Here is a 12,394-nt window from a genome sequence, read left to right on the forward strand (position 1 = left end):
TTTAAGTACAATATTACAATTACTTGGAGAGGAGTTAGAAGAAGCTAGTTAGTTAATACAAGCACGGTCCAGGATGGAACCCATAGAACTATATGACAAGGAATAGTAAGCAGAGTTACGTGATATAATCTGTATAATCTGTATAATCTACGAGATCTATAATAAAGCGAATAGAGTAGATAAAGCAGACAGAGCAACGACTTTCTTAGGAGTACGGTTGTGTATTTAAGGACCCTTAATCCCTACCTAGATAGTTCCTTCCTCGTAGTAATTCTTAGAATATAATTAGAGTTAATCTATTAGGCAACCACTCCACCAGTTATTATTACGTTGTTAACTTCTAGCAATACCTATATACCTAGCCTATTAACAAGTCCACCGTAGTTTCTGCTATAAGGCTCCGTTATATAATTACTACTATAGTTACGGTTTTAAGAAGTTAAACAACATGCTACTAAAAGCAGCTACCATAACGCCGTTAACGGCAGCAACTACTTTAAGGTTAAGTGGAGATACAAGTATATAAGATACTAACTCACAACCAGTTACGGTTAGGCAGTTATAGGAAATCGTTAATAGGTTAAATAAGAACAACTAAATACTTAAAGAAAGACTTAATGGGATCGGAGCAGTAAAGGTTAAGTTACCTTTAATTAAACAATTCTTAGGGGAGAGATTAAAGCTTAAAGGATTCCTAACGTAAATGTATTTTAAAGTCATATAAGAAGGGGCCAAGTTAGCTATAATAATGGATTAAATAGCCTACGCAGGACTATTCCTAACGGGACGGGCACTTAAATAGTTTAAACCCTACTTAACGGAAATATAGACTAACGGAATAACTACTACCAATTAAGAGGTATAATTTGTGTTTTTTAGCTGGGCAGAATTCGCGGAACGATTAATATAAATATTTAGGGACCCGGAAGCAACCACTATAGTAAAGAAAAAGCTTTAGGACCTAATACAGCGAACTTTAGTAATTAAGTACATGATATAGTTTTAAATACTTACTATATAGGTTAAATGGAACAATAAGGCGCTTATAGCATAGTATAAATAGGGACTTAAGGCTAAAGTCTAGGATGTAATTATTCTAATAGAAGATGCGGACACCCTTAGGGAATTAATAGATTAAGTAATTAAGATTAATAATAGGATCTTCTAAAGGGAACAGGCTAAGAGAAGCTAGGATAGAGTTCTATAGTTATATAAGTCGTAGAGTACATAATAACTAAAGCCAAATTAAAAACTATAGTATGGCGTAGAGCTAATAGACCTAAGTAGTACTAAAGAAACCTATAAGAGATAGGGAAAGCAACTATAGAAACCTAGAAGTTAAGGATTAAGTAATTATAGGACTAAGGAGCATAGGTTAAACTAAGGATCTTAATAGCAGAAGACGTTTAAGCGGACTCTATAGCAAAAGCAATGGTTTAAAAAGGGAGCTTGCATAAATTACGGAAAATAGAATTATTTCGCTAGAGACTGTAGAAGTGGTTAGAGTTATTACGTAATAAAGGGAACTAGACTAATAGTATGTAATATATATATATAAATCCCACCCTACCTTTTCTAGGAGAGGGAGGCTCTAAGCTTCTAAAAGAAGAAATTGAGACCTTTAATCCTATAAAGATACAAGGACTACCTAGATGGATCTCATCTAGTGTAAAAAGACACGATCCGCAGACTAGATTTGGCTCTATAGTTTTTACTATAGAGAACGAGGAAAAAAGACAAGAAATCCTTAAGCAAAAAGAGATCTCAATTGCAGGTACAGCTACTAAGGTAGTAAAATACCTCGAAGTCTCTCCTACTACGCAGTGCACTAGCTGCCAAAAATTTGGCCATATAGGAGACAGATGCTCTACTAGAGCCTGTAGATTCTGTGCGGCTNCACATTTATCTAAAGACCACTGCTGTCCTACCTGTTTAATATCAGGCAGGCCTTNCAAGCACACTACCCCTCTTTGCATTAATTNTAAGGAAGAACACTTTGCTAATAGTAAAGACTGCAAGAATCTTAAAGTAGCTAAACTAGTACATGAATAAAACAGATAGGATTCTAGAAGGGGGTAACTCCTACTAGGCTCTTGGAAAAGATAATAGAGAGCAAAAGAAAAGAAATAAATTGCAAAAGGACAGGGACAGGTGTTAGGATTTCCTATGGTTTTTTCCTACAGTTTTCTCATTCCCTAGTAGTTGTAGCAACTTAGTATCTTACTAAGGAGCTATAAACCCTTAGGGGTTTATAAACTATTAGGACATAGCTACTAGTACATGTTAAGCTGCCTAGAAAGGATTCATGTATATAGAACTATAGCGCCATAGCCCAGAGGCTGCATGCGCAGTATTGTACGTAGTATAATACAACGGATATAAAAATATATATATATATAAAGGAATAATAGTATACTACAAGGAATAAAAGAATGTTTAATTAAAAGTTTTACGTTTTATTACAATAACGTATACTAAATTTATAAAGATACTAAGTATGGTGTAAGCTATTGGCTATAAGAGCTAGAGTTAAGAGGACTTAAAGGAACTAAAGAGTTAGATAAAGAATAAGATCGACTCTATAAGCTAGATTAAGATATTACAGCAATATACGGATAATGATTAGTAATAATAATAATGGAGTTGGAGTACTTATTAATTAATAGTGACGAGGATAGTAAAGGAACTAATTAGGGGTATCTAAACCTCAATAACGTAATAGAAGTAGAGACTGAGACCGCTATAGAGTAAGGTTTAGTAACGGGTATTATAACACCATTAGATACGGCATCCATCGCTTTATAAGACGGAAGAAGTAATATTTAAAGACGATTAAGCAAGCAGACGACTGCTAGTGCTAGCTTACCACTTAATAAAGGTAAAAGGCCAAAGGCTTAAGATTCTTAAGACGAGATAAGGCATGCTTAAGGACCTATAATAGACGCAAACCGATAGAGCAGAGTAGTAGCTTAGTTTAAGAATATATAAATAAGCTCGGGACAAGTGTTCCTAACGGCATAAGATTCTCAAGATAAGATAAGTAAGATTTAAGACTTTTAAGACGAGATAAGAACACTAGTAAAGCCTAGTTAGACTAAGGCTAGAGCGCAGCTTAAGAAAGAGGTAAGCTTAGGATTAAAGAATCCAAGGGGTTAAGAATTTGGAGTATAAATAAAGACACCCACAAGTAAGAAGTAAGCGGCTTCGTTATAGATTAGAGAATCTATAATATAAATAGCAGTTAAATTAGGAGACAAATACATAGACCTAGAGGACTTATTAGTTAAATAAGATATTCAGACTAAAGATCGAGAGTTTAATACCAAGATTAAGAAGCAAGAAGACTTTAAAAATCCACTTGTAAAACACGAAAAGAAAAAAACTATAGAGGAATTTAGAGCAAGAATTATTTTATAGCAAGAAAAAAAACTAAACACGAGATCTAATATATTAGGTTATATAAGGGATAGAGCACCTATATAAAGAATTACTAATAGACTTAAGATAGGTATACTAAGAGCTAAGTGGCTTACCAAACTGGAAAATAAAGAGGATCTAGGGATTCCTACTAGGTTCGAAGAACGATATATAAAAGGCTATTATAACGCAGTAATAAAAAGATACTTCCTTACGGATAGACTATATACACTCTAGCAGCTGTACTAAAAGTGGTATAAGCAACGACATAATAATAAGTAGGAAGATTTCTATATATAGTTAGACGAAAAAGTTATTTAAGAACACCTAATTACGGAAAAAGCGATAAATTATATTAAGGGAGCCTTAATTATAATATTAAAGGATCTAAAGGAATAATTAGAGGACTAGAGAAGCGAGAGGCGCGTCTTAGTACCTGTAAATAAAGTTATAACGTTTAGATTAGTGTGACAGAGGTTTAAACTTAAGGATAAAGACGAGTTAAGAGTTAACCTAAAGCACCTAGCACACTATACGCTATTATGGATTATATACATAGATAATATATATAAAATGCATAAGAATCTAAAGAAAAAAAAACTAGAAATACCCTATAAGAACATACTGGATAATAGATAAATAATAGTATAGAAATGCTAAGTATATATATAGCTAGCATCCAGCAGAAGTCTAAGAGGAAGAAAGTTTAATACTTTAACTAGAAAGATTCCTTATAGAAGAATGCTTAGATAGATAATAATAGTGGGAATATCTAGAGAATACCTATTTATGGTGTATTAAAGATAAAAAGCAAACTAGGCATTAGCTAAAGAATAAGCTAAGTATAATAAGATTAAGCAGCTAATAGTTAGGAAAAGTAGAGGCCTATAGGACTAGAGGGAGCTAGTAGTAGAGCCTTAGACCCTTAAAGGAATTTAAGAACGACACCTAAACCTAAGAGTTAATTGGCAAGATTAATAGTTTAAAGTATTAGTAGATAGTGGAGTAACATAAAACCATATCTTACTAGCAGTAGTTAAAAGGATAGGGCTACTATATAAGCAAAAAGAGCATCCTTATTTATTAGTAACAATTTTAGGAGATTTAATAGCCTATAGAGGAGGTATTATTAATCTTAAAATAGAACTAATTTAGATAACCATTAAAGGAAGATAAGTTAAGATGTCTTTTAATATATTACTATTAGGGAATAATAAGGCAGTATTGGGAATGCCTTAGTTATAGGAATATAATTTAAAGATTAATTAGGTTATAGATTAGGTCGATATTAAAGATATATAATAATATAAGATGTAATAATAAACTAAGTTAGTATAGTATTAAGTTGGAGCGATATATAAGGAGACTAATTAAGGATTAAGTTACGTACCAAAGAGATACTACAAATATGGTAAGAAGCTATAGTTACTAAAAAGTAAAAAGCTGTTAGATTATATAGTATAGGATTATAAAATAGAACTAGAACTAGAAATAAGTTTAAGGTTCTACCTAACTTATAAGTTAACAGAAAAAGAGTTATAGGCACTTAAGGAGTTTATCTAGGAAAATCTTTAAAAAGGATATATTAGACCATTGTAGTTATTAGTGGGATATTCGGTACTATTCGTACTAAAGAAGAATAGAAAACTTAGGCTATATATTAACTATAAATAGTTAAATAGCATTACTAGGAAGGATAGGTATCCTTTACCCTTAATTAGCGAAATTTAAAATAGGATTAGTAACGCGCAAATCTTTATAAAGATAGATCTGAGATAGGTGTACTATTAGATTAGGATTAAGGAAGGCGATAAATAAAAGGCAGCCTTTAAGTTAAAGGAAGGACTGTATAAACTATTAGTTATATAATTTAGGCTTATAAACGCATTAGCAATGTTTTAAAAGTGTATTAACAATATATTAAGAGAACACTTAGATAAATTTATTATAGTATATCTTAACAATATTATTATCTACTTGATAAGTAAGGAAGAATATAGAAAATATATTAAATAGGTCTTAAAGAGACTATAAGAAGAATAGATGTTAGTGGTAATTAAGAAATACGAATTCTTTACCAAGAAGATAGATTTTATTGGATTTATTATTAAACTAGGCTAACTTAGTATAGATCTAAAGAAGATTAAGGCTATAGTAAATTGGCAAGAACTAGAAAATATAATATAGTTAAGGTTATTTTTAGGATTCTATAATTACTGTAGAAGGTTTATAGCTTAATGGTTAAAGGATATTAAGCCACTTATAAAATTAATAAAGAAAGAAGAACTATAGGTATAGGGAAAGAAATAAAAGGAACTATTTAAGAAAATTAAATAGTTGTTTACCTAGGAGCTAGTTCTTAAAATCTATTAACTATAATTAGAGACAGTAGTTGAAATAGATATATTAAACTATGCACTAAGAGCGTGCTTTTTATAAAAATATAAAGATAGATAGCATATAGTGGCATACTATAGTTAAAAGATAACACTACTAGAACTAAACTATAACATCTATAATAAGGAGTTATTAGGTATAGTTGCAGCACTAAAGGAATAGAGATTATTTTTATAAGGTATAGAAAAACTATTTATAGTTAAAATGGATTATAAGAACCTAACAAGGCTCCTAATAATAAAAGAACTTAATTATAGATAGGTTAGATAGGCGGAGATGCTTATAGAATACCATTTTAAGATTTAGCATACTAAGGGTATAGAGAATGTATGAGCAGACGCTCTAAGTAAAAAGGCTAAACTATAAAACAATAAAAAGCCATTAGGGGCTTTGTTGTGAAAAGATATAAATAAACTAATTAGGTATAATTATCTAAAGATTACAGTAATACGAGAAGAAAAGACCTATAAATTACCAGAGAGTAATTGGATATAAAAGATCTAAGATATATAGGCAGAGGATCTAGACTTAAAGTAGTATAAGAATTAAGAAGCGACGTATGTACCAAGATCTATTGTAAAGGAGTTTATTAAGTTATTTTATAAAGGACTAACTTAAGGACACAACAGAGCTATAGGCTTAGTGTTAAGACTTTAAGAGAAGTATATTATTAATGGAAAGGCCGTCGAAAACGGACTCTGCACCTGTACGTGGTGACGGCTACAAACCTAGGTCTTCGAAGTTCAGACTTAGAGCTAACGCAGAGACGTCGTACAGCGTGCGATAGGACCTGGTGGTCGTGGTTGTGAGCGTTATAGGCGGTAGTGAAAAATTTTCAGATAGTGAGATCTTAAAAACCACTACTATGGCCCTCTACAATTTAGCTACGCTATTCTCCTATTAAGGCACCTATACAATCCAACGTGGATAAACGGCATTTAATAGCATCCCCCGACCCCCAATAGAAAGCATTAATGACCTCTTATATTAACGAACGAGCGATCGCGAACGAACGAGCAACGAGTAAATATACGGCCCCTCCTAACCCCTAGGGCGATCGCCCGCGGAGCATGCGGTCACTCGCCGTTTTTTCTACCAAATACTACCTAGTAGCCTGGATTGCGACCTACGGTTTTCCCTATCTTCTTTCAACGGAGTGGTGACCCTTAGAAAGGGCCTAGCTGGGGCCTAGGCACAAAAGATACCCAAATACATAATATCCCGCTCGCTTATCAGTATTATAGTGGTTAGAACGGATAAATCCCCCTTACGCCTTCGATAGGCCCTAGGGGGGGGGAGGCATGGCGTATATGGCAATGGTTAAATAAGAGATAGCATATAGGGGATGGCCAAGATATAGGAGACAACAGCAAGACATAGCAATTAAGTGGCAAGGCCTAGCTGGGACGTAGTAAACCCTAGCTTAGATAAGCTAGAGAAGGAAGTAGTGGTTCCCAAGGAGTTTAAACATCTAAGGAGGACAGGACATAGCTATAGGCCCGCAGGGCCGCTGCTATGTGCGGATATAGCAAACGGGGTTTTTCATCCTACTGAGGTGGCTCATAGGGTTTTTCCTCCCCCCAGCAGCAAGGGTTTTTTCCCGTCAATATTACTTTTCCCTTATGTACGGAGTAGTCTGCGTGGGGCTAGATAGCATCCGTATCAGACGTTAATCAAAGAAGAATTAATAAATTAATAAATTATTAATGGAATCTAGGGACTAGCCAGGTAAGTTATAAAAGAATATCTAGATTACTAAAGGAATAAACTAATAAGGCATAAGCTATATAGAGAGCTATAACCTATTAAAATACCAGAGAGACTATAGGAGGTTATATTATAGGACTTTATTATTAAGTTACTAAAGTTAAGAGATCCTATTACCGGGTAAGATTATAATATAATCTTAGTAATAGTAGATAAGCTTACGAAGTAGGAATGCTTTATAGCATGTTTAGAAGAAATATTAGTGGAAGATGTTACTAAAATCTATATTAAAGAAGTGTTTATAAGATATAGAGTATTAAGCAAGATTATATTAAATAGAGATCTAAGATTTATAGCAGTATTTTAGGAAGTATTCTTAGCAGAGTAAGAAGTTTAAGTAGTAACTTTTACCGTATATTATTTATAGACAGACGGTTAAACGGAAAGATTAAATTAGATACTAGAATAATATCTAAGGTATTATATTAATTATACACAGAATAATTGGGTATTATTATTACCAGTTATATAGTTTATATATAATATAATACCACAAGAAGAAATAGGCACGTTACTATTTAAGGCAAATTATGGATATAAGCTAAGAACCTTATTATTGCTACGTTAAGTAAAGAAGATAAGTAGTATAGCTAAGTAAAGAATAAAGAGTTTAATAAATCTTTATATAGACCTTACGGAAATAGCTAAGGTGGTATAGCAAAGGATAAAAAGGTACTACGATGTTAAGAGATCTAAGGGACCAGATCTTAAGGAGGGAGATAAAGTATGGCTACTATATAAAAATTTTAAAAGTTAACGACTAAGCAAGAAGTTAGACTACGTTAGACTAGGACCTTTTAAAATTACGTAAAGAATTTTATTAGTTATATTTAAGTTAAACCTACTAGCCAGAATAAAAATCTACCCTATATAGTATATCGCAATGCTAGAGCTAGTATATAGGAATATTAAGCCACTGGTTTATAAAGTAGATACATATAGAGGATAAGAAGAAGATAAATAGCAAGTTTTAAAGATCGTTAATTATAAGGATATAGACGACGAAATATAGTATAAAGTAAAGTAGATAGGCTATAACGAGACTACCTAGGAGCTATTAGAGAACTTAAAAAACGCTATAGGAAAGGTATAAGAGTATTAAAAGAAAAAAGGTTAGGCAATATTAATAAAGAGGAATTACTAAAGAATAAGTTACCTAAGGGGGACCTAGGAAGAGCAACTGCCGAACTACTTAGAGTTATTTCCTTCTCTATTAGAAGAGAATCTGTTTTTTTATTACTAAGTTCCTATAAACCTTATTAAACAAGTTTCTACTTCTTTAAATAAACCTTTTTATAAATATGTTCTAAACGCTAAAGATAGGCATAAGCTAGACGCTAAGCTTTAAGAATATATACGGACTCTTTTAAGGCATATTAGACCGCAAACAGCGCTAAGAATAGCTTACTATTAAGCTTTATAGCAGTAGATTAAATACAAGACCCTATAATAAATTACTTAGGGAACTTAGAGACTATTAAGAGTTATAAGACGCGTATACTTAGCGTTAGAAATTAAGCGAATATTATAGGACGATTAAACGTTTGCTTTAGTGCACTTTGTATAAAAAGAGGGCTATTAAGATAAAGGACTTGCTAACATAATATAAACTAACCCCTCTTTCGCGCAATAAGAACACGGAGATAGTATTACTTTACTAAGTAATAGTATAGAAGAGACTGTACGCGTATAATAAAGAGTTAAAGAAGAAGAAGGTGCTTTAGGCATTATAAGTAATAATATTAACTAAATTAATTAAACAGATATTATACCTCTAGTAAACGACTTAAAGATATTAGGTATCTTTAAGGACAAAAATAGAGAGGAGGGAGATAGTGTTACGAACGCTTTAAGTATAATGTTATAACTACTTAGAGAGAAGTTAGAAGAAGCTAGTTAGTTAATATAAGCATAGTTTAGGATAGAACCCGTGGAACTATATAATAAGGAATAGTAAGCAGAGTTATGTAATATAATCTGTGTAATCTATGTAATTTATAAGATCTATAATAGAGCGAATAGAGTAGACAAAGTAAATAGAGTAACGACTTTCTTAGGAGTATGGTTGTGTATTTAAGGACCCTTAATCCCTACCTAGATAGTTCCTTCCTTATAGTGATTCTTAGAATATAATTAGAGTTAATCTATTAGGCAACCACTCCACTAGTTATTATTACGTTATTGACCTCCGGCAATACCTATATACCTAGCCCATTAACAAGTCTACCGTAGTTCCTACTATAAGGCTCTGTTATATATTAAGGCGTTATCTAATACTAAGACTGTATAACTAGGTATATATTGCGGCAGAATAGAAGACTTAATCTAGGCATTAAATATTTTAAAAGTAATTAAGCCCTACTATATAAGAGTCTTAGGGAGAAAGCTGTTAAGTAAATATATAGGTAGAATACTCCACTATTCTAAGCGCTTAATTAATACTATATTAATTGCAGGAAGGTTTATAAAACTTTAACTAAACTTCCTATAGCTAGTCCTTTTATTAGCGCCTAACTTATTAATAAATATAGGGCGATTAGAGTCCTATATATATTAGCGTCTCTTCTAAACAGTATAAAGATCTTTAGATTACTCCTGCGCTCTACGCTATATAACCTTCCTACTCCGCCTATTATGCTTAAGAGCCCTCTATATTAACGATATTAATACTATAATATTGCAATCGTCCTATAGGAACTAGGCCATTTTATTAAAGTAGGCAGTAGGGCGATTATTTAAGTAGGTAAGAAGCGCTTATGTACGAGATTAGTATACCTAATACTATAATGTTATATATTACGAACTCGCTTATATTCCGCTTATATATTACTTAGTTGCCTAATCTTTAATATTTAGTGGGGGGTATAGCTCTCTATAGAGGTCTAAGTTAAGCTGGATACAGTATATAGTTAAAAGGTGTAACTTGGTAGCTGCCGCGATATATTTAACTGTTTAATTAAATAGAAAAGATACTAAAATTTGATGGAGCTGCTATTCAGGAATCCTTTTAGGCATTAGAGGCAGATATAAGTGTTGCAAGCGTAATATGCGTGGTAGTCATACGATTTGTATGATGAGATCACCTAAATTTGTCGTTTTCGAAACGAATGACAATCCTTGGCATGCAGATCCCCAATTTTTGCGCCCAAACTTACCTGTAAAACCGTGAGATACCCCATTTCCATATTTAACGCGCCTTATTGTTAATATAACTCCCTACCATTAGTCAGTAAGTTAAAGCCGACGTTGCCCCGCTATTTGCCCTATCTTAACGCGTTTCCTAGTGTTGTAGTGCCTCGTATTAACCCTACTCGTCACACGGATATAGTCCATCTGCTTAAATTGGGCTAGCGGCTAAATGCTATTACAGAATAGCTACACGTTAGTTAAGCTACCATATATAGAACCGAACGTTACCTTATACAATATGGCCAGCCTGTTAGGCCTTATGTATAAAAGACTAGCTAGCTGGCGGCGTTAACAAAAGCTAATAAAGAGGCCCTCCTTAAACTCCTGCTCCACGATAGTTGGAAATATCTAGATAAAATTTAATACTGGCTCTATTATAAACGTAATCTTAACGTTTTTTATACTATAATCCACTGTGTCTTAAAGAAGGAAGGGTAGTTTAAAAAGGTAATTAGGCGTATAGCGTAGGGCCGTAACTTATAGCTAAGGGAGCTCTATTATAATAATATAAGATGGTTTCCGGTAAATATTATAGTATTCCTTAATAAGGCTATTTTTAATAAGAAGACTAGCTGGTGGATAAGAGGGCGAGCTCTAGTTAGTAAGGAGGCGTGCTATTAGGGCGATCTTTAAAGAGGTAATACTTAGAGTATCTGCGCGGCTATAATAATTAATAGCTAGGTTTACCATTAAGCCCGTAAGGGCTACTTTAATATTAACGACTTTATTAGGTGGCTATACGGCTACCTATTTTCTGCGCTTTATAAGCAATATCTAAATTAAACTATAGTAATTATAATAGATAACCTTAGGGTTTACGTTAACGCGCGAATTCCAGCTGCTATTAAAGAGGAGGGCTATATTGTTTGCTACCTGCCGCTATACTTACTAGACTTTAATCTAATTAAGCTTATATAGGCTATTTTAAAGGCGTAGATCCGTCACTGGCACTTATATACTTAAGAATTCCACTATAATTATAGTAAGTTTCTTAAATAAGCTATCCGTAAGAGTAGGTGCGATTTCTTTGCCTAGGAGTAGTTTTAATACGCCGTAGAAGGAATATATATAGAATAGGCTGAGCTAGAGCGTTTACGGCGTTAATTAGAGTAATTTAAGCGTAGTATTAAGGTTTAAGGGTTAGAGGAGTTAACTACGGCATTTAATATTGCTATAGGCACTTAATTACCTAATTAGGAAATCGTCTAATATTAAATTACTATAGAAAACACCCCCTTCTACCTAGCTTATATACCCTTTACCTATATATAAAGCCTCCCGCTAGGTCTATAAGGGCATTCACCGCTATGGCGGCCTTTTATTACCTATAGTACACTTTATACTTATGGAGCTAGCTAGCTATATTACTAATAAAGCCGTTAGCAGCACTTAATTCTAAAGCCCTATAAAATTTATGTAAGTTTTTATTTTTTATAGTATGTAGATTATCTAGACTCTACTATTGTTCTAATATAATATCCCTAAACTGTTTTAGTTTCTCTTATATTATAGCGTTATATGCCCTTTTTAGCTTCTAGATAAATAGATACTAAATAGTATCCGTATCCTCCTTATTAACTAATATAGGACTTAAGCGTGGGTGATTGTTAATATTATATATAGG

General features: G+C 32.9%; 1 protein-coding gene across 1 annotated transcript; it reads left to right on the top strand.

Annotated features, from left to right (window-relative positions):
* Window positions 1–1,560: 1,560 nt before the first annotated feature.
* On the top strand, window positions 1,561–2,022 carry K441DRAFT_716371 (uncharacterized protein; the record flags this gene model as incomplete). Its single annotated transcript, XM_067653978.1, has 1 exon — window positions 1,561–2,022. A coding segment is annotated over one exon (462 nt), but the record flags the coding sequence as incomplete, so codon positions are not given.
* Window positions 2,023–12,394: the final 10,372 nt, after the last annotated feature.

The sequence above is a fragment of the Cenococcum geophilum genome (genome assembly GCF_001692895.1).
Source record: "Cenococcum geophilum 1.58 unplaced genomic scaffold K441scaffold_16, whole genome shotgun sequence".
Taxonomy (NCBI): domain Eukaryota; kingdom Fungi; phylum Ascomycota; class Dothideomycetes; order Gloniales; family Gloniaceae; genus Cenococcum; species Cenococcum geophilum.